The sequence below is a fragment of the Ambystoma mexicanum genome, chromosome 5q (assembly GCF_040938575.1).
Source record: "Ambystoma mexicanum isolate Mex_15411 chromosome 5q, UKY_AmexF1_1, whole genome shotgun sequence".
Taxonomy (NCBI): Eukaryota; Metazoa; Chordata; class Amphibia; order Caudata; family Ambystomatidae; genus Ambystoma; species Ambystoma mexicanum.
Window position 1 is genome coordinate 446,816,806 of NC_090933.1, and position 23,333 is coordinate 446,840,138.

The 23,333-nt window shown below is 46.6% G+C and overlaps 1 protein-coding gene across 2 annotated transcripts in view; it reads left to right on the forward strand.

Moving 5' to 3' along the window:
• The window catches only part of LOC138497449 (transcription initiation factor TFIID subunit 4B-like), a 927,656-nt gene that overhangs the window by 748,370 nt on the left and 155,953 nt on the right, over positions 1 to 23,333 (forward strand). For both annotated transcript variants that reach the window (XM_069620942.1, XM_069620943.1), the window contains one exon: positions 18,426 to 18,542. In XM_069620942.1, coding sequence (XP_069477043.1) covers positions 18,426 to 18,542 — 117 coding nt within the window. The remainder of the gene's footprint in view (positions 1 to 18,425; positions 18,543 to 23,333) is intronic.

Here is a 23,333-nt window from a genome sequence, read left to right on the forward strand (position 1 = left end):
GAGCCACTTCTCCATGTTTAAGGTACATTGTTCCGCCAGGCCGCCCTTTCTCCGTGGCAGCCCTAAAGGTGTTTTAAATCCTTTAACTACTTGTAGGGTCGGCTGCCCTCTCTCTTAACATTGTCTTTCGCCTTGCATCTACCTCTTCAAAAGTTTTCTACTAAAGACTTGACTGCAGCTACAAGAACATTTTTGCTCCTAAGCTCTTGGTCCTGTACCACTGACTCTGGCTCAGGCCTATTGACTCTGGCTGATTTGTTAGATCTGCTCTCACTAGATTAGTTTTCAATGAGAAATATGTTGATGCACCTAAATCTTCTAAACCCCTCTTCCTTCCTACTGTTTTAACTTGTGGAGTGCCATTTTGCTCAGTTTTCATTCACTTGTCTTTTGGTTAAAGTGTTACTGTGCATTACTTGTTCACAAAACTTAAGGGAAGTGTTGCTAGGCGGTGTCTGAAGATATTTCGTTTAACTTGTACTTTCCCTCCCTTTCGTTGAATTGGTAGAGTGCCATTTGTAGTAGGTTTTCACTATACCGCAAACTTGTCAACAATTGAATAGGGAGTTGTATATGCTTTTCTTTTGACTAAACTTAACTTACTTTATTAACTGTGATCTATGTGTTGACTTAGAAGTGTATAAAATAAATATATATTCTCTTTTTAATACAAAACTTTGGTCAGTGTTTCCTTGCTCCATAGACTGTACTACCTATTGTGTCTTCCCTGAATACTGCTCATCTCCCTCTTGAGATAAGTCTGACTGCTCAGCCACAGCTACCAACTAAATCTTTGTGGTGCAGACTGATACCAAAGGGGATTTATTGCTCTCACCTGTAGTCCTAATCTGGGGTAGTGCTCCCTAAGGGAACTGCCCTGGATTCTGCAACAGCGTTGTACCCGGACCTTCTAGACATGTCCATCTGCCCTACCGAGATGATCTGCTCTCACGTGGGGGTGGAGGGGGGGGGTCAGGTTCTCCACCCAGAGGTCAAGTCTCTCAGCCTTCATGCTTGTTATCTGAAAGGCTGAGGTATAAGGATTGAGACCTCCCCGAAGACGTGATGGTGTTGCTTTTGGCCAGAAGGCCCGCAACGAAATCCCTTTGCCGTTGGAGAACGTTCTGACTGGTGCAGGGTACAGAATGTGGATCCTTTGCAATGTTCCATTCCTTTGGTTTTTGCTTTCTTTAGCCCACAAGGGCCTGCAAGTGGGTACCGTTAAGGGTTACCTGGCGGCGCTGTCCATATTTAAGCACTCGTCTGAGGAATGTTCTTGTTTTAAGATTCCTTTGATTTCCCAGTTTCTAAAAGGGCTAACTAATGTGTTTCCACCGTTGCCTTTCCAGGTGCCGGGATGGGATTTGAATTTGGTTTTAAAAGTTCGTAATGGGAGCTCCGTTTGAGCCCTTACATTCTTGTCCGTTGCGCTGTTGTCCTTTAAAACTGAGTTTTTAGTTGCAGTTACTTCCGCACGCAGAGTGAGTTGCAGGCACTTTCCGCCAAGCCACCCTTTACTGTTTTCCATAAGGACAGGGTTGTCCTGCGGGTGCGGCCTTCTTTTCTTCCGAAGGTTGTGTCGGAATTCTATTTGAGCCAAAAGGTGATTCTTCCGGCGTTTTATCATCCTCCACATCCTGGTAAGGAAGAGAGGCGGCTCCATAGGTTGGATCCTAGGAGAGCTTTGAGTTTCTATCTCTCACGGATGTACCGGGTCAGAGTGGACGATCAGTTCTTTGTTAGTTATGCTGGAAGGCGCATGGGTCAGGCTGTTAGCAAACAGACCTTGTCCAGATGGATCATTTTGACGATCTTGGATTGTTACCGTTTGGTGGGAAAGGTCCCTCCAGTAGGCTTAAGGGCTCACTCTACTAGGGGTGTGGCTGCCTCCACTGCTCTACAGAGGGGCGTTCCTATTCGCAATATTTGCGAAGCAGCCACATAGGCCTCTGTCCATACTTTTGTGAGTCACTATTCCTTGGACTTCCTCCATGGGCAGGATTTGGCCTTTGGTAAGGCAGTCCTTTATTCAGCCATTTGATTGGGCATTCTAAATTCTTTTCCCACCTCCATATGTTGGTACTGCTTTGGGAGTCTGTCATAGATGTGGAATACGTCTGAGGACACAATCCCCTCTAAGAACAAGTTACCATATCTGGTAGCTTTCTTTCGATGGGATGTTCCTTCGACGTATTCCACATCGCCCTCCCAGCCTGCCCCTCTGAAGAATATCCTATGCGATTGCAGCTTACGTTTCCACAAGGCTATCTGCAGTTATACTGGCAGGAGATTGGTGCCGCACGTTCTGGGAAAAAACTACAACTGAGGCTACGGGCGCCGGGCATTCTATATATAACATCCGGTGATGTGGACCCTCGATGGAGGCCCTCAAGGGAACAACAGATCGATGCAGGACGCCCTCTGCCGAAAATGTTCCAAAGCAGCACAGCTGTGGACATTACCTGTCATAGATGTGGAATACGTCGGAACATCCCAATCGAAAGAACGTTACCAGATATGGTAAGTAACTTGTTCGTCTCAACGTGGAACCTAGTGGCCCTTAACAGGGATTAAGGATGCAACGGGTAGCAAGAGTCTGGGTATAGTAGAGTACCCTCATCTGCAACAAGAAGTTAAATGATATGGCCACAGCCATGAGAGGCACTTGAATGGAAAGAGAGGAGATTCACCAACGCAGTCGGTGGACGACGAAAGGGTTAGCGTCAACTCCCGGGTTTCTCCCGGGGCCCATATGGGTCAGGAAATTCGGAGACACCCTGCAGCTGCAGGGGTAGTGAAGAACCAGGTCTTGCCACTATGGATCACCCAGTTTTGAGGAGAGGTGTCGCTGTAGTTGAGTATCTTGGCAATGATGGGTCTTTCAGGCGGCCGAGGGGGAAACTTGGCGTTGAGGGAATGGTGTGCCCTCTCGACTAGGAACATGCTGGACAGCGAAGGGTGCTCAAGTATGTCCATGAGGAGTTTTTTCACAGTGTTTTCATGTTGTCTATGTGTTTTTCCGGGAGTACTGCTATCAGGATATTATTCCTGTGTGATCTTCCTTCCAGGTCATTGTTCTTGGTTTAGACCTTCTCACAGATTTACTACAACCGTGACTTTACTTGCCCTGAATGCATACTGCCATTATAGAAGGTTTTTTACACTGTGGTCTACTTACCAGACGTATTGTATTGGTTTTCCATTGCGTTTGCTTATTGTGACAGTACTTAGGAAGATTTATCTTTCCCTTTAACAAAAACATTGTTAATGGGATGTTATGGTTAAGTTGGACTAGTAAAAACCTATTCAATTGACAAACATTGTTACAGGGACGTTATGGTGACAGGTAAAACCGAAAAAATCCCGAAATTCGCCAGTTGGTAAGCTAAGCAACAATAACTCGCGCCATAGATGTGTACTGCAAGGACTAACACCCATGACATCAAAGATGCCATCACAAATCTCATTGATGACATCACTGATGACATCACATGTGGTGGCTTTTCATGAAAACTAAATGCACAAGGGATTGTTATTGTAATGGTGGCAGAAAACTATCATGAGATAAGTAGTTTGTTGCACAATGCATTGCTATACACACACCATTGTATTACAGACTTCCTAGCAGTACATGAACCAACTCATGTGGACACGTAGCCATTATTTGCATCATGCCCCATAGAAGGGTAATCTTGAAAATCTTCCCATGTTACATAGTGATATTATGAATGCTTTTGTTTGAGTTTCGGGTACTGTGAAACATGTAGGAGGTAGCTACCATTGCCTTATTAACTACATAATTGTAGTACTGCACAGAAAACATAGACCCCACAATGCAAACAAATATGAGCATATGCAGGGAAATGACAGCAAACAATGAGCTGTATTACCAGAAAGTGTTCATAACATAACTGATTACCTTCATGCACAGAAATGATTGCTGTGTTTTAGGCTTTCTTTTTCCCCTATATGTATCATATGATGTGAGTGAACACTGAGGAAAGTAGTGCAAGAACATATGAGAAAGGTAATGTACACAAAGATAGAACCTTTTGAATTGTTACTTCCTGACTGTTAGTGAATAAAAGCACCTGGCCTACTTATGTCCGTGAACAGAAAAGGGGCAGCCACACGTTATGTCATCAGTGAAGTCATCAATAAGACTTGTGAAGGCATCTTTTATGTCATGGGAGTTAGTCCTTGCAGTGCACACTGGTGGCGCGAGTTATGGTTGCTTAGCTTACCACAACTGGTGAATGTCGAGGGTTTTTCGGTTTTACCTGTAACCATAACGTCCCTGTAACAGTTTGTCAATTGAATTGCATAGGTTTTTACTAGTGCAACTTAATCATAACGTCCCTTTAACAATGTTTTTGTTAGTGAATTTCATGTTTTTAGTAGGGCACTGTAACCAGAATGTTGCCTTAGCATAGTGTTTTCTGTAAAGATAATGGCGGTTTGGTACTGCAATGGAACCATAACGTCCCTTGACAACAGTTGGTTACTGATTCCTTGGCTGCCCTCATAATAAAGGTGTGGAAAGGCCAAATTGTCAGGTGTATGTATCCATTTGCGCTAACCCTTCCTTTTCCTAATAGTGTTGATTTATGTTAGCAATTACAGATGTACATTGTAAACGTTGGTGAGTGTTTGAGTAGTTTCTCTTTTTGGGTTAACATTGCATGGTGAATCTGTGCCGCACAGTACTGGCTGAGATGACTACAGATGAGCAATATAGACGTTTCCTAGGGAGACTGCACCTGGTCAGCATATGTGCAATCACAATGAAGGTATCCGTAGGACTTGATTAGTGGCCGCATGTACGCATCTTCTAATGCACTGTTAAATAGTTTTGGAAGCGCATGTGTATCCGTTCCACACCTATACCCATGCATAGGTCAAACACGGTGTGCTGGTAACCCTGTCGCCAGCCCTATGGATTCATGCGCTAGGCTACCGCATTTAAAGTACTCCTGCCGATTACGTGGGTGGCTCTGCAAACCTACCAGTGTGTGGCTAAAGCACGCCTGATGGTATGACACCCACTGGTAAACAAAGAACCGCAACCTGCAGTGTAACGTGGTCATGGTAAATGTCGCATTGATTTGATTGATGTGCTGATTGCCTTCCCATGACCCGTGAAAAACACATCGTGCCTGCACTGAGGAGTGTGACGGAAAGTGTCAAGAGGTGGCCAGCGGGTCGTACAGTTGAAGAAAACATGTAACTGCAGGTGGGACAGTTTAGTGAGTCTGCAAAATGGCAAAGCTGGTGCGGCTTGGTGACACACATACTAGTGCATGTAAAGGCAAACAGCAGAATCTGCAGAGCGCAAACAATGTTAGTGGTGATTAGAAAAGTACTTTAGCTCCATGGGTCGCACAAAATAAATGTCTTCCTGCACCACGTAATGAAGTTGTGTTTCGCGTTGTTGTAAACATTCCTGTATTCCAGAATGTATGCATCTCCGTAAATGCTATTCCCAAGACTAATGGCGTAGCATGAAGTGCTTGTGCTGCATGTGACAACTGAAATGAAAGCACAAGGGACCACTGGGCAGTCTACCGCCCTTCCAACAATTACATAGGGTAATTTCATGTACAGCATTTGCCACATCTGCTGCGGGCAACAAGAGGGGCACTCCTATAGGGCAGCGGAGCTCTAAAACCTCTTTGCAGTCCATATGCCGTGCTACCCGGCAAAAGGCATTGTATTGTGCATGTACTGCAACGCGCTACTCTACAGAGGCAAGGTACTTGGAAGTGCGTGGGAAGGGTCCTTCCGGGAGCATGACAATGACTGGCGCCTACGTAGGTGAGGGCCACCCAATAATTCAGTCTCTCGGCACGTCCCCTATGGTATCCATGCAGGTGCTGCTGCTTCTGTACCGGGCCTTTTCTGCCGTTCCTTCTGTGGTGTGTGTCAGAAGACCATAATAAATGGAAATGAACTGGAAAAGGAAAAAAGGGAAATAAAGAAACTTTTTGAGATGATCAATGGAATTGCAAATGAACGGATGCAGGGCGGGAGGCATGGCATTGTGCAAAACACTGTAGCTGAATCAGTTGGAAAGGGGGTCGCTGTAGAAAGGTTTCTTTACGTGTTGCACAGCGTTTTGAAGAGTGGCATTGCGCAACTCTTGCTACAAAAATGTTCACTACTTTCAAGAAGAGCACCAAGGCAATTTGGATGGCGGTGTGCAGAAATCGGGATAGCAGGCATAGTAAGATGAATGTTTCGAGGGGATTGGGTCCTCCGACGTATTCCATATCTGACATGTAATCAACACAGCTGTGCTGATTACATGTCATAGATATGGCATACGTTGTCGGACCATCCCATCGAAAGAACGTTACCAGGTAACAGAATAACTTGTTCTACAGTTGGGAAAAACTGTTTGTGCTGTGAAACGTCATATTCCCATGTGTGAAGTACGCCATTGGCACATGTCATACAAAGGCACAAATCCATTTCTTCGCAATGTACCAAGCTTTCTCTATTTACGTACCAAATAAAAAGTTACGCAGTTACATTGGTTTCTGCATAATGTGATAGAAAGTTATGCATGAGATCGGAAACAAACGCATGACCTGGGCAAGTGCCTACTTCGTCGCAAACGGCACTGAAACTCGTGTAACATGCTGTGCAATTTTCCCCTCCACAATGAACAACAAAAATATCGGCATGATTGTGTATCACCAAAGTGTCACACAAACCAAAATCAGCCCCTTCATTGTAGGTACTCCATAGCACTACACATCCACATGATAGATTCCAAAATGAGCAGCCACTGCAGTTTTTTCCAATCACTTTCAGTCAATGCATTTCGAACTCCCCTAAAACCTGCACGCTGTGGCTCGTGAAACACACAGCCATAACCGCACCCTCTGCATTTCTGTCAACAAATACACTGTTTACCACAGTCTGTGCGTACACACCACACCCAGAAACCTTATTGACCAATCCTGTAGCCTCTACAGGCCCATTTCTATGTCTGTCATCTGCAAAAGGGACGTATCTAACACGTGCCACCCTGCAACTATCGCAATATTCACAGACTTTTCGTGCTGTGCGCACGTGGGAGTGGGGGAATAACTTTCAACCAGGACAGGGAACGTCGTTGGTTGTGGCGGCTCTTAAGAGCCTTTTTTTTCTTTTTTAAGGGTGCTTCAATAGAATGCCTTTTTGTGGTTTTTAGAAGTCATTTTGTGTTGTCAACGTCGGCTCACATTCTTACAATAGGGTCTTCAGTGCAGCCTGTAGATTGTGAAACAAAATGCCATTGCCACTGTTCGACAAAGACATGCCATTTCCTTTGAAAAGGTTTATATATCGAGTACAAATATTCTCATTCTCACAGAAGAACATCCCAGCAGCATTCAAGAAGTCGCACATGCTTCTGTTGATGAGACCCCTTCTGACCTCTGGCTGGCGACAGGAATCATTGGAATACTTCCACACTATTCTCGGGGGTATACATGAAAAAAGCACCTTGGCAGTGGGAAAAATGTGCTGCACTGCTTTCATCATCTTCAGTTGACCGGGACACACAGGAACAAGGCATGGAACTCAAAAAGAAGGCTCCAAAGTGCACGACCACAGCATGTACAGTTCCCGAAGAAGCCATGCGTCGACATTCTACAAGCATTCCGCTGAAACAGCACGCATTGACACTGCACCACAAATCGTCCGTCCACTCCTTCCAAACCGAAATTGCCACAAAAGCCTTCTTGGAGGGAATACACAAACAGATCTTCCACAAAGGCATCACCCGTGACGAAAACTGTGCGTCTTGCCATGTTTGCCAGCTGCACTACACAAACTAATGGAAGAAATGATTGCTGCACTTTCCTGTGACGCACACCCTGCGTACCCAATTGGACATTCCTCGCAGTCTCATTTCCATTGGTCACCATAGTGAGAACGCCGAATGTGGCACGTGCCTTTCTCCAAGTACCACGAGGGCTGCGCCCCTGTGGAGTAGGAGTGGTCCTTCCCCCTATTGGTGCTCTTGCCTGTGACGCACAACCTGAGCACCTGATTGGCCAAAGGCCATAGTCCCATTTCCATTGGCCAGCATGGTGAGAAACGCAGAATGTGACATGTACGCTTCCCCAAGTACCAGGAATGCCACGGCACGGTAAAGCACGACGACTCCTTTTTTCGCTTTCCACTTCAGCCATGCATGCAAGGCGCTAGACCCTCCCACAAAAAACACCCCATAGTACAGATTATGGGTAAATGCTCATGTCATGTGCACTGCACGCCCCATTTGCATTTCAGCCTGCCAGCTTTTACCCCAGGCACATATTTGCACGCATGGCTTCATAACGTTGCGTTGGGTGTGCTGAACGAAATGTAGGAGCCCGTGTACATTAGCCATAGTTTACTGAGCATGGCCTTGCATTCTGCAATATCTTACAGCACTATCAAAAGCAAGGGGATTATAAGGGCCATACCATAGGAAATGCACATGGTGTCATGTGGCGCCCTATTGTTCAACAGGGCCAATGATGTACACCGTATGCTAATGTACGCATACCAGCTCACTTCTCCTGCTGTACCAAGTCTACAATGTCCTCCACAACCATTGTGTAAAACTCACCAACTTGAAATGCATGCAGACACCATTGTACATGCTATGTTTAAATGCTCATGCCATGTGCACTGCACTCCCCATCTTCAATTGAGCCTGCTAGCTTTCTCCCTGGGAACATATTTGCATCCATGGCTGCATAACGGTCCGTTGGGTGTGCTGAACGCTGTGTAGGAAGCCGTGTATATTAGCCATAGGTTACATGTGTGTTGAACACGTCCTTGCATGCTGCAATATCTTAAGCGCTTCCTAAAGCAAGGGTCTTGTAAGGGCCTAACCATAGCAAACTCAAATGGTGACATGTGGCTCCCTGTTGTGCAACTGGGGCAATTATGTGCACTGTATGCTATTGTACACATAGCAGCCCACTTCTGCTGCTCTACCAACTCTACAATGTCCTCCACTTACCGTAATGCACAAACATACCACAGGACTTGGCACCACTTCCAATCGGAAACCATTGTAATAATGCCAACCAAACAACACAATTGTTGCAACATTGGTCCTGCTCTCCACACTGTACTACGTGCATACAAGCAGTACTACAAAGTTCCCTTCAACACTTACTAATCCACGCAATGCACACTATGCAAGCACATGTAAAAACCATTTGCACTGTAACCTCTTCCATATTTACACTATTGCACCCAGTGGCCACAGTACAAGACTGGTCACTGCAGCATCTCCACCCAGTCACCGAAAACTGTACGATGTTCTACCAATCACCACACCCACGCAACCAACAATGTGTAATGCAGCCAAACCCCACACACACACAGCGACAATGTGGCACCGACTTTCAACCAGTCAACATACTTTTCTGTGCAAGGGCTGCAGCCATGCATTAAAGGGGCTACGGACCTACCACACACAGCACACCATAGTACACCCTATCTGTAAATGTGCATGTCTTGTGAAATGCACTCCGCTTCTGCAAATGTGCCTACCACCACTCATCACAGAAAGACATTGCTGCTGCAGCTGGTATGCAATCACGAAGGCTGCCTGCAAACCCACACAAGATTGTTCCCTGTTGAGATAACCGCAAATTGGTGTAGGATGCACGGACACTGCTGGCACACCACCGTCGTCTTCTAATGAGATGTATCACTTGCAGCACTTCTAACTCCCCCACCCTTTCCACCCCTTCTTCCCACCACCAGATGCCGTAAACTGTTTTCCAGGCTCATTCGCCGCCGCACTGCCCTTGGAAACATGCCGGCGTTATGGAAAACTATGCACGCACAACACTTCACCGTACACGGCAGTGCAATCCCATTTTTCACTGCGCAGCGAACTGGAAAAAGGGACGCCGGAGCGGAGGCAGATATGAGTACTTTTAGTGGCCACACAGTTACATACAAGAGGCCCAGCCATGAACACAATGAATTGGGGGCTTGGCACACACACCACAACACTGTCCTTTGATACATCATGGCAGCATTTCCCAAAACCTTATGACGCACAGCACACTTCCCTCCAGCTAACCCTTCGGCCGCGTACAATGTTCGCCGACAGCACGGCGTACCGCAGGCCAATGAGACTTTGGTCCGCGGGGTGGACCTAGACATCACAAGTCTTTTTTTTGGGATGTTAATTTCAGTCCTTTGCAACAAAAGTACTAGTACGATTCCCACCAAACACACATAAGCGTGCTTTCCGACCCAAGCCCCCACTCCTGCCACAAATTTGGTGGAAATCCGGCCAGCCGTTCGGGCTGTAGCCATGCAAAAAGTTTTTGCCCATTCAGTCTATGGGAGAAAAAAAAATGTTGGGACCCCATAACTCCCATTGCCCTAAAATACCCCAATCCCTCCTCCCACCCCTGCACGAAACCTCACCCAACTTAGCAAAAAAAATTCAGAGCCGGCCATATACTTTTTTGCAAAGTTTGAAATTGCAGATGGGAGTCCAACCTGTAAGTGCGAGGCAGAGTGGAGGGACAAATGGTACATTAGAGAGTTGAGGTGGAGGAAGAGGAGATAGGAGGGAAAGGGAAATGGAAAAGGTTTCCAGTTAGGGGAGTACCCCGATTCATCCGGGCTTGGCAGGAGCTTATGGGTTAGTTGATGAAGCTGAAGAATCAGCTAAGCCAGCCTACACATTGTGAAAGATGGAACTGAAGTGTTCTAATTTTCTGGTGCAAAAGCTGCATTAGTCTAACTCATGAACCCCATCAAGACCTCACATGTCAGTAGAAATGGGGATGGATGGTGCCAGGTTTCGGGTCCATACAGGAGAACAAACCCTATGCTGGCAAGTACAGAAGGCCAATAGACCAGTGTGGGGACACTTGAAACCTCAGACTGTAACTGCTTATTGCCAAGGAGTGCAGAGTTGTTTAAGGGATAATACACACCTTGCGGTCTCCGTTAAACCTAATCCACCTTCTTTTTTTTAAACTTCCTTTTTAATCCTTTTATTTCATATATCCTGGCTTCTAGTCCTGTTATTGCCATGTGTTGTATGAAAAAGGACCAATGAGGTTGAAGCCGGAAACTAAGCTAGCATTTAACTGGAAAGGTTGGCCATGTTGCAAAAGGAATTAAGCACATTAGACAATGACCATAGAAAGGGTGTGCGGTACAATAGCCCCAATCTGCATGAACAGTTTGTTCCCACTAGGGTAAAGCATATGTGGAGTAACTTACAGCTAGCGTTGTTACTCATCAAATGTACTGTAGCACCGGTGTCCTTGGTGACGCACAAAGCCAGTTACTAGCTAGCCAATCTGAGCCTGGCAGGGCCAAGGCAGAATGTTTGTTATGAATGGCTAAAGTATTGACTGGAATGGGCAGAGTAGTTGATAGAAATTGGTGATGAGTGGCTTAAGGAGACCCCAGTGATTGTGATCCTCCCATGATTAGTTTTGCTATTAGGTGGCACTTGCACCACCTATAAGTTGAAACTATTGCATTAGAGTGCAGATGGGGAGAAATGTCATATGAAGAGGGACACACAGCTTGTAGGTGTTGTTTGCCCAGCCATTGACTGCCCATGGCCATGCTAATCCCTATAGCCCGCTGTTAAAATGAATTTCTGTACTCTGACCTGGTGGGCAGAAGTTCAGAAGGCCAGTCTAGTTTCTTGAAACAGGGTAACCTTCTGGACAAGCCAGACCAATCAAGGTAACATTGGCGGCGGTCAAGACCAGGTCTCAGGAGGGGTGAGGGTGACTGAAAGACCTCAATGAGCACACAGAGTAAAGGACATTTACAAATCACTCCCAGTCATATATATATTTTCAATGAAAAAACTTTGTTGAAGGGACGTTATGGTTAAGTTGCACTAATAAAAACATTTGAAATTCACTGAAATAACTTTGGTTTTTATTAGTGAAACTGGCACGCTTTCGGGACCCAGCCGCTGCTCCTGGTGCAAATTTGGTGAAAATCCGTCCAGTGGTTCGGGCTGTAGGCGTGAGCAAAGTTTTTTCCCCATTCAGTCTGATAAAGACATTTTGGGACCCCCGCCCTATAACTTTGCCCCCCATCCCCTGGACCAAACCTCACCAAACTTTATACTACTTTTGCAAAGTTTGGTGAGGATTCGTCCAGGGAGAGCAAAGTTATAAGCCGCCCAAAAAGTGCTCTTCCTATGGAAACAGCAACTTAACCATAACTACACGGCCACTACCGTGGCTGTGTAATATATATCACTGTTAATAACTATTGTGTTGAAACTCAAAGGTCTTGAAAATATATATATATGTTCAAGACCTTTGAGTTTCAACACAATAGTTAACAGTGACACTTTTAAACAAACACAATCCTACTAAAATACATATATACAAGACCAAGTGGCCTAAAGGTTAAAAAGCACAGAATGGGTCCACAATCTGCAAGGGAAGGAAACAGCAGTGCGAAGTATCTTCAGGCAGTTCTGCAGTAATCACAATCCTAACTGAAAGGCAGTCCAGTCCTTAAGAAGAGGGGAGCCTATTGCTTGAATGTGCTTGCAATGATGGCAGATGGGCGAAACCGGGGTCTCTTGTAGGGTCTGTAGCAGCTCAGGAAGGTGGGTGAGGTGATGCAGAATAAGTTCCCATTGTTCGTGGAGTCTCCCCGAGAGGGAAGAACAGGTTCCAGGAGTTGGGAATAGTTTGATAGCTCAGGCTATCTGTGGAAAGGAAGGGCCCTTGGGGGCCACTCGTGTGTAAAAATGGATGGATGCGATAGGGTTGCAATTACACACCGACCCCTGGCGCACGCCGGACCAAACTTCGGCAGTAAAGTCCACTTCAGTTGCAGGTTCAAATGCAGCAAATCTGCGGCTTTCAACAACGAAGTTGCAGTGTTGATTCCCAAATGGGACAGTGGCGATTTCTCTGCTCCTGGTGAATGGATCAGGCCAGTTTCACTGTAGCAGGCTTCAGGGAACAGAGGGGCACAACTGCAAGGCACCCTTAAAGTTCGTCACCACAGCTGGGCGACACAGTAACCGTGTGTACTCGGGTTAGGGTGCTCTCTTTACTCTAAACCTAGGAACGCCAAGTGTACGTAATTCAGTGTGAGAGTGCCGTGAACACTGAGCTTGCGATATACCGAGTTTCGAGGGCCTCCTCAAAACAGCGGCGGTATCAGGGCAAAAGTCTTGCGCAAGCTGGTCAGCCCACTGGTTGGCCCAGGGACACTTCTGAGAAGGCTTACTTGCAGGGTCTGATGAAGGTGCCGAGAATAGTTAGTCCTACTATTCCAGTGGGTCGAAGCGTCCTTGCAGACCTTCTAGTTCGATCAGATGCAGAGGGGTGCAGCGGGTTTGGGGTGCCAAACCTTCCGGCGGGTCACCAGCGGTTCCTCGACTCAGCTTCTTAGTTGCAGGATACTTGGATCCTATCCTTCGTTCAGTGAGAACTCAAGAGAGCGACTTATGGGTGTTTGGAACCTTCTCTTATGTAGAATCTCCTTCGTGCCAAAACGAAGAGCACCCAATGGGAGATCTGCTCACATACAGGCACACCATATGTGGACCAATTGTGGACCACGGTGGACCCAGGCATTCACAGCACACCAGAGACTCTGGCACCCAAGATGTGTATTGGAACCAGACAGTCCACCCCACATCCTGGAAACACACACACAAGGCATGCAGAAGCCCGCGAAATCTTGGCGTTTTGCGGGAGAATGCATGCCCAAATAAGGACTGACCCAGGTCGGCTCGACCTGGGGAAAGTGAAGGGACAAGATGGCCAAAGGACAGGACAAAGAACCTTGTGGCATGACCATTTTGGAGCCAGACAACCTATTTGTGCCAAACGTGGTAAACACAGTTTAAGTGGGAGGAAAGGGTTAAAAATACATAAAAAGATAAGCTGCCACCAGCCATGTCCAAGGTACATCTGCACTTCTCCTAAAAAAAAATCCTTCAGGAGTGTCTAGGGCCTTTAGAAAGGACAGGACGACCCACATGCATTATACTGTAAGGTACATTGTGCACCAACATGTTAAAGGCATGCCAGTTTCCCATAATAAAGAGAGCGAAAAAGCACTTCACATAAATGGGAATATTTCCTAACACCTGCCCACTAAAAAAAATGTGGTTCAACAATGGCTCAATAATATATGCTTAAAGGGATTTGATCCACAACTCTCGGACTCTGCAAAATCCGTGGGCTTCACCATTGACCTCAGCCTGTCGTTCCAGAAGCGCATAGCCAAGAAGGCCCAAACAGCGTCTCTCTCTCTCCACTCTTTGCAAAACCACTCTTCATCCTGCCGCAGGACTTCCTAGAACATAGTGCCGGCCCTTGTGGTCTTGCACATCAATGGGGGAAATGCCCTCCTGCTCACTTGGCTTCCCAGTGCCTTCAGCTACTGGATTTATGAGCACCTAAGCATGCCCTTTACTGAAGTTCTGTTAAAAGCGAGCACTGGCAAAGCCAATAGTTTGGCTTGTGTATGAATATTGGGAATTGGCAAGGCACTGCTATTAGATGCCCAGGAACTCTCACAATTTTGCACTTGCTACCATCAATGGCAGTTAACACCACTACGGCATTGCCTAGCAAGTCTGTCCCATGCCTACACAAAAGCCCAAACTGTTGGTATTGCCAATGCTTGTTTTCTGAGTTTTAAACAAGGATTTAGGTCATGTGAAAATAAGCATCAAGACAACAAACAGAATGTACCTAGTCGACACTGCATATTGTATCCTGCAAAGGTAGTGAACACGATGGTATTAGCCAACAAAAGTGTATTGGTATCATCTCTTAGGCCAAGGACTGTCCAAGCCACTCTCTACCGTATTGATTAAAAAGGGTAGAGCAACTAAGTAGGACATATCATCCTGAATGATAATTTGCCAGAGTTGGTGTTCCTTTTTCCCAAGCTTCAGGGCACGGACCGCGTTGGGAGGGACGCTTATGCGAGAGGGATGCAAATCGGGTTTCGTCATAAAGGGGATCCTGGAAATTCTGTGAAGGCACTGTTTTCTGGCTGCCTATGCAGGACGGTATCCAAATCATGCATCCACAGGGATTTTTAAGTGTCTCAGCTCACTTCTTTATCTTGGCCGTGTTGCCATTTCATGGTTCTTGGTCCTCTCGATTACTTGTAGACCCTACACTGTTACCAGACGAGATGCCATTATACCCATCTTGACCATGGGGCTATTTAGCTTGTCAAATAGGAATTCCCCCACCTCCTGGGTACTTTTGGGTAGAGGTTTCGCCTTCCTACCTGGATTTTTAAGGGTTGCAAGATTATTATTTTTTTGAGTAGGGATTAAACAACCCATTTGACTTTTGACTGCTTCTTTTCAAGGTCTGGTTCCTAGCAGGCCTGCTTCTCTAGCATGCCCCTTCAACCTTGCCTGTTGTATGGTGAGACACTGACACAGCCACCCCTACCTTCTCCTTTTGGATAGGTATCCTCAGTGGCTTGGCCATGATAGGGGACAGACACTCTACTGCTCCTTCACTCACTTTAACACAACTCCCTCTGGAGTGCAGTCTTAGCACCTTAATTCGTGGGGTTTTTGCCTCATTTTATACTGATGTTGATAAAGTAAATGTCCGGAGGTATGTACTATTTTTTAATTGCTTGCTTTTTTCATGATTAGTCTTTCCCTAATGGTTTCACCTCCTACCCTTGTATGTTGCATTTACCCTTATTTGCCTCCCGGTGTCGAGCATGGTTTAATTAAAGGAATTGGCCCATTCCCAATCCCACTTTTCCAAGATAAAGAGTCCTGCCTGCCATGTTGGGGTTGGGCTGCAGTGTTATCGTGACCTGCAAATGTGGTGTTCTGGCTCCCTTCTTTGTCAGAGTTCAATTCCCCACTTGTGCTTCGATGCTGGACACAAGTAGCGTTTTTTTTTTTGTTTTCTTTGATTGCTGCAGAATTTGTACTCCGCTCTGGTATGTGATTCATGTTTGAGCTTGCTCATTCACATTTGCTGTTTTGGGCCACGCTCTCCTCATGGAACTCTGACCCTGTGCCGAGCAGAATGTCAAAGCATGAACTTGCCATGCTTACGTTGTAGAGCTGTCCTGCTGGTCGGGTATGTCGACCTTCTGTAGTCCGGCCAGCTGCTGAATTCAGTAGCCTCATTCTCCTCTTAGAAGGCAAATTTCAAATTTCACCCTGGATGATCTGGGGTCTCCATACCGATTGTGGCAGCGACTGCATCCTAACATTACCTGGGGAGTGCACTGGTCAATCCTCTGTATCTCTTCTGGGGGAGTGCGTGGCTCCCTCTGGGCCCCATGGTTTCCCCAGCCTCCTGTCAGGGCGACATATGCCCTGCTACCATCATTAAAGATGCAGCAAAAGAACTTGCACCATCCATCACCATCTTTATAAATGCCTCATTTGAAAGTCCCATCCAACCAAAAGGACGCTTGGGTATTCCCGCTTCTAAAAAAACAGAACCTTGATCCCGACATCCCCGCTAACTACAGGCCCATTACCACTGTGCCATTCTTGTTGACAATTCTAGATAAGGCTGCTTATTTACAAATACAAGCACACCTAGAATCTAATAATCTGCTGGGTCTGAGACAACCTGGGTTCAGACCTAGACACGGTACTGAATCGGCATTATTAGATCTAAAAACCCAAATAGATGATCAAAAAGACAAAGGCAGTATATCGCTCCTTTTGCTGTTAAACCTATCAGCCACTTTCGACCTTGTCAGTCATCAAGTTCTCTGTAACCACCTTATTCTTTCAGTCCACTTTTCAGACAAAGCGACAGCCTGGATACAATCTTTTCTTGACTACCGATCTATGCGAGTCTTTTCCCCCCACATGGTCAGCGGGACCAGCACCAGTAACATGTGTATCCCTGACGCTTTACAATATTTTTACTAAGCCTCTGTTCGATTTGGTCACTTGAATGTCACCTACACGAACTATACAGATGACACCCACGTCCTCATTCCCATCACGGGAAACTATGACCTGGACTTAAAACTTCTAAATAAAATATACTTCATCATTCAGGCATGGATGGCAACTCACGGTCTCTGTCTCAATGATAAGACAGAACTACTTCTCACAGGGTCCCAAGCCAAACTTAACAAACTCGACACTAGATACAAATCCTTCAGCATTGATGGTATTAACACCCTTGTCTCCAAGGAAGTTAAGACACTAAGATTCTATCTTGACTGTACCGTAACATCGACCAAGCAAGTAAATGTAAAAGCCTCTGCTACAGATTACACTTGTAAGCTTATAATGCGAGTAGGCCTTTCTTCTCAACAAGCTGCTCCACTCTAGCTAGAGCACTTACTCTATCAAAGTTGGATTACTGCAATGCACTCTACTCTGGTACTAATAAGCAAAACCTGAGTAAACATCAAGTAATGCACTCAGATCTGCCTATAACATACCAAATTCACACCACATTTCAGAAACAAGGCGTAATGCTGGCTGGCTTGCGGTCAAGAACAGAATGTCCTTCAAAATTCTCGACTTACCCACAAGTGCCTGTCCAATTCAGCACCTAAATATCTGTAGGACAGATTCTCTAAAAGCCAATCAAACAGGCCTACCAGAGCTGCTCAACTACACTGCCTCAAAGTCCCGAGTTTTAACCTACAAAAATCATGGGGCAGTAGCTTCCCTGTCCTAGCCTCCAAATTATAGAACTCACTACCCACAGCACTAAGAGCAGTACCTTCATTCTCCTTATTCAGGAATCGTGTAAAAAAACTGGCTCACCTCTCAGGAGATTCAATAAACCTCATCCACTCTTTTGGGACTTCCAGTGGTCCCTACCGTATGATACCTATTACCATACTGCCAAATTTGTTTTCTCATTTGTCTTAGTGTAAACTGCTTGCTAGTTGCTTGCTGTGCAACATCGCTCCGTATATAACTGTTTTTTGCCTGAAACATTGCTATGTATAGAACTGTTTTTGCCCCCTACACCCTTACACCTATATTATATTGCATCTGGTTTTACTGTACAACTGTTATGTACCCCGCTTTTGCATCCTGTACCTTGTTATTGTATACTATATCTTATTTCTCTGTAACCTTTTTATGCATCATAAGCAATGCGCCCAGCTACACAAATAAAACATTATTCAAATCAATCTAGACTTAAGAAAAAGGAAAAAAAATTGAAGGATCTGTGGCACAACAAAGTAGGAATAAAAGTGCATCTTCAAATTTAGTGAAAGTAGAAAAACAAAAGGCAGCTCATGATTAAAATTGTTTTAAGAAGAGTTCTACTTTTAAAAATGCTTCCTAACCAAGCATATAACAAATGGTTGGATTATGTGCTAATGTACAGGGTTTTTCCACTGTTTTTGTACAAAAGGTTACACTGCCAGCTGCAGCTGATCTCTTTAACGTGTCTTCTATTTTTCTCCTTTAGATGCAACAGTTGGAACTTGCACAGATGCAGCAGAGAGAGGCTAATCTCACAGCTTTGGCTGCCATTGGCCCAAGGAGAAAAAGAGCTTTGGATTCAAGTCTTTCATCTCGGTTAGAGGTATGGCTTTTAATATTTGTTATGTCTCTTTTTGACTTCTAAAAGTGGGTAACATTTCTTAGGGTTCATGACAGTGTTTGTTAAAGTGTAACAGAAAAAGTTCAAATTGATTTAATAATTATCATGTACAAATATGGGTTGAGACCATTAAGGTATTAGGTAGCTGAGGTGCTGTATGGCTGCATCGAGTGAATAAATACAACAGAACAGAATGTGAAGCAAAGGAATCTTGTTTTCTGAATGAAGTTGTAACATGTTTCCAACAGTTCAAGCAAGTACACTGAATGTCTCTTCAATCTCTTTCCTCAGCATTGCGGTCAGTCTGGTCTCTTTCGCTCTAGTCTACCAGGGTTTTATCTCGGCCATCTCTTGTTCTTTACCCCTCCTTGGAGTTTGTCTCTGCTTCTCTCTTTCTGCCTTGGGGGTGGCCTCTGATTCTCTCTACCTGCCTTTGGGGGGGTGAGGGGGTCTTGTCTGTTTCTCTCTTCCCTCTAAGGGGGGGAGTGGGTCTCTGCTTCCCTCGCCCGCATTAGGGGGTGGTCTCTGCTTCCCTCACCTCAGGGGAGGAGGGTCTCTGCTACCCTCACCCGTGCCTTGGGGGGTGGGGGGAGTTCTCTTCTTCCCCCACCTGCGCCTTGGGAGGGGGGTGGGGGGGGGGGAAGGTTATCTGTTTCCCTCACCCAGCCTTGTGGGGGAGGGGGGGGGGGTCTCTACTTCCCTCACCCCGCCTTGGGATCTTGTTGGGCCTTGCCGGTCTTCTCCCGGTTCACTGGAGCCACTATATACCTCTAGTTTCCAGGCGCTGTTCTTCTGTAGAGTTGGTTAGTTCAACTGATGTGGTGGTGCTTCTTCAGCTTCTCCAGTGTTCTGCCTACTATCTTACTGCTGTGGCTGTGTCCATCACACTTGGCATACGCTACCTCTTTACTGCCACACCTCCCAGGAGGAGGTTCATGCGCTTCTCCAGCTCAGCAGGTCTCACTTTGTTTCCTGTTTTGATTGGCTCTTTATCGCCCACTATGCTAGAGGGGGTGCTATCCACTGTTGTCCCATCTCAGGCGAGGACAGTGCATACAAAGGGTTAGAAACCATACCAGCAATTCGTCGAGGAAGTTTTGGATTATCACACTGTTTAACTCCCATATAGCCAACAAAAATATTGGCATCTTGAAATAGGAAGGATAACACCTATCCCTTTCTAGGGATTTCCTGTCCTCTAAAGGGGTGGGGCACTCCCAGTGGGATCCTTCCTGCCCTATCCCTTGTCTGGACCCCTTGCTGTCTGTCTAGAGAGACCACTTCATATCACTGATGCCCAACAAGGCAGAAAAATGTCTCTGGTTGAAGTGGGGAATTATTTGTTCGGAGGAGGGTTGCCTAGCATATCAGTGTGGGATTGTTCCTGTGGCGGATCAGACTGATATGCAAATGGATATTTTGTTTCTGGTAAGGCACTGTGGGGTGAAACATGATGGTAGATCCTAAGTGGGAATCTTCGCACAATATAGTCTATTTAAGTAGTGTTCTTCGCCAGACGGTCTCATTTTTGTCAACCTGTGACTTTGGTTGGGCACTTGCTCAGGGGCGAACGTAGAACCTTATTTGTCCATATTGGCACTTTTATTGGTGTGCCTTAGATATTCTAATGCTCATAGTGTCATCTTATTGTTTGTATATATTTTTCTGAGGCTTGTGGAATCTGCTTAGATCACATGCTGTGCATAGGCCGACATCTAGTGGAAGCTGCGGAGTATTAGTTTGTTTTTCGAAACTCGAAAATGGGCGTCGACACAGGGCGTGCCAGTAATACTATCCCTAGTGTGACGTCCACTGTACCCATGATCCCTCACGCGTGTAGGACCCTCAGATTGTTTTTTTCCGCCATAGTGGTCGGAAGCATTTCGCGGAGTTCCCTGGCATTAGCCATACTTTTGCAAAATATCGTTATATTTTCCCCATTCTAAACCCCAACGTCGAGTCACCGAACTTCCACACTCGATGTCGGCCCGGAGAAGAAATCGACCGTCGACAGCTGCACGACGGATTTGGGCCTTGGAAGGCCTCTGGCCTCGGCCCTGCAAGAAGGGAGAGTGGGGGGTGGACATACTCTACACTCTTTTGGTATATAGGTACATTCTTATATATTCCTACACCCAACAGCCCGCTGCCACAAGGTGCGTATGGAGGGTACCCCTTTCCAATTTTGCCCCAAGTGCAACCGCAAGTACCCTTGGGTTGACAGACACGGCACGTGCAATCTCTGCTTGCTGAGGGACAACCCTGAGGCGAACTGCAGAGCGTGTAGTAGGTTTAAACCGAAAATACTTGAGGACCGTTCGATCAAGCGTTGGGCCCACCACGCCAGGCGACAGGAGGCCAGGGCAGCGGAGGGCGCCTTCAGCGATGGCAGCGACGCCATGCTTTTAGATGGTGAGGGCAACGTGGCGTCGAGACAGCTGAGCGCAAGTCCCCGACCTCGGAAGGTCGTCCGGCAGGGCAGCAATGGGGAAGACCCCCCCAGCGACACAAGCGCTACCCACAGCACTTGCACAAAGCACATGAAGTCCAACCGAGACTCGACGCGCACGTCAAGGTCTTGGAAAGAGGCACATAGAGAACGGTCCGAATTGGTGTCCTCTGGGCGTTATCAATCTCGATCGCCGCATGACTCCAGGCAATCATCCACTGTTGCCAAGAGTGCCTCGCTCCCCAAGGTAACGGAAGTTTGATCGTTGGAAGACTAAGCTGACTTCCATCCCCAGACTGCACTCCAGGAGTCGGCGTCCGCAGACCGCGTAACGGCGGCTCCCGAGTCCCTACCTCCACGTTTTAAAGATAGGGACACTACCCCCGAACCTCGACGCCAGGCGTCGGAAGGATCCGGAGGGGCGAAAAGGCAGGGAAAACTCATCCGCCCACGGGGAGGGGGGAAAACAACAAAGGAAGCCGTCTCAGCCTCCTTACACACCTCTAAAACTTTCCACTCCACATAAACAGACAGACAAGTCCCAGTCTTCTGTTATCCCTAGGACCCCTGCTAAAACCAGTAAGTCTAGTCAGGACAAGGCAGAGAATGTCCCTAAAAGGGTCATTCCCAGTTCTAGAGAATGGTCTAGTGAGGACATAGACAGGGTTATGACAAGGATGTCATCTTTGGCAGATTTTTACACAAAAAACCTGAACACTTTCTCTCCTATAATCCAGACGGGACAGCATCCTCAGGCTTTATGGATCCAATACCTCCAAGTAAGAAGTCCCGGTTTGAAGCCCCAACACGGTCTTCGGACCCCTTCTATATACAGCCCTACTTTCAATATCAAGAGGATACATCCTTTTGTGTGGATCCAGATTTGGGCATGTTGGAAGAGCAAACTGGTACGGGCTACTATGGGGATGATGAGGACCAAGACGAGGAAGAGGAAGACCCGGAGACCTACAGAGTAGATTCCCCGGTAGAGTAAGAACCCCCGATTACCGACTCCCCTGTTGACAATCAACCTCTCCTGAATGAAGTTCTGTTCCGAGCGGCAGAACACTTCCACATTGACACCCAGGGTGCTCAGGAAGAGAGACTTCGCTGAGGAGTTAGTAGGAGAAAGGAGACCTGTTGCGCAGGCCATCCCTATCCTTAAGTCTATTCAGAGAAGAATAGACCCTTCACTTGTAAATCCCAACCTCACCAGGGCAGTGAACCCAAGGATTGAGAAACTTTTCAGGGCAGCCCAATCAGACACACTATACATAAGGGGGCATCTGAAGCCGGACTCCCTGGTAGTTACAAACACCCGTAAGAGGGCGGGAACACCCTTGTCATCGTCCGAAGCTCCTCCCGACAAAGAGAGCAAGAAACTATATGGGTTGGGCAGGAAGGTAGCCTCCACTTCCGCCTACCTAGCAAGGATTGCAAACTCCACCACCCTGTTGGCCAGTTACAACTGCCACCAGTGGGAAGTCGCGGCACTCAGACTCCACCCCAGAACCCTTAAAGAGCCAATTGGCACGAGTTTCCACGGAGGGAAGAGCCGTGTCCGGTTGCATTTTAAAAGCAACCTTTGTTGCCGCGGATAATGCCGGCAGATTGATAGCAGAAGGGACTGTTATCAAGAGACACCCTTGGTTACGGCAGTATGGATTCAAGGCTGAAACCCAAGCATCACTGTTAGATAAACCGGTGGAGCCGGATCTGTTTGGTAAGGCGGTCGAGGACGCGCTGAAAAATGCCAAAGATGAGTATGAGACACTCAAATCCCTAGGCCAACTAACCAATCAACCCCCTAATCAAAGAGGGAATGGCAATTTTCGTCGCCCACGCGGACAAAATTCCCAGAGAGGATCTAACTATTCCCAGGGGCAGGGTACACCATGGAACAATAACAATCAGCAGTCTACCCAGGGTTATGGCAGGGGTAATAAGAGGACGTGGTAAAGGTAGAGGCAGCCCCAGTAGAGGCGGCGGCACGCCTCCACCAAAACAGTGACGCTCCGTTCAGGGTCCCTTCTCAGGCAACCCCAGTAGGGGGACGCATTTCCAACTTCACCCAAGCTTGGAAAGGGATCACATCAGACAGATGGGTGCTGGCCACAGTATCCGCAGGGTACTGCATAGAACTGTTAGAGCGTCCCCGGAACCATCCTCCACGACAAAAAATACTTTCTTTAGACCACCAGAAGATCCTCCTCGGGATCGTCAATCTGCTAGCAAAGGACGCGCTAGAACTCGTCCCGGGACACCAGGTAAACAAGGGTATTTATTCAACTTACTTCCTTGTGCCAAAAAGAGATTTGACAACG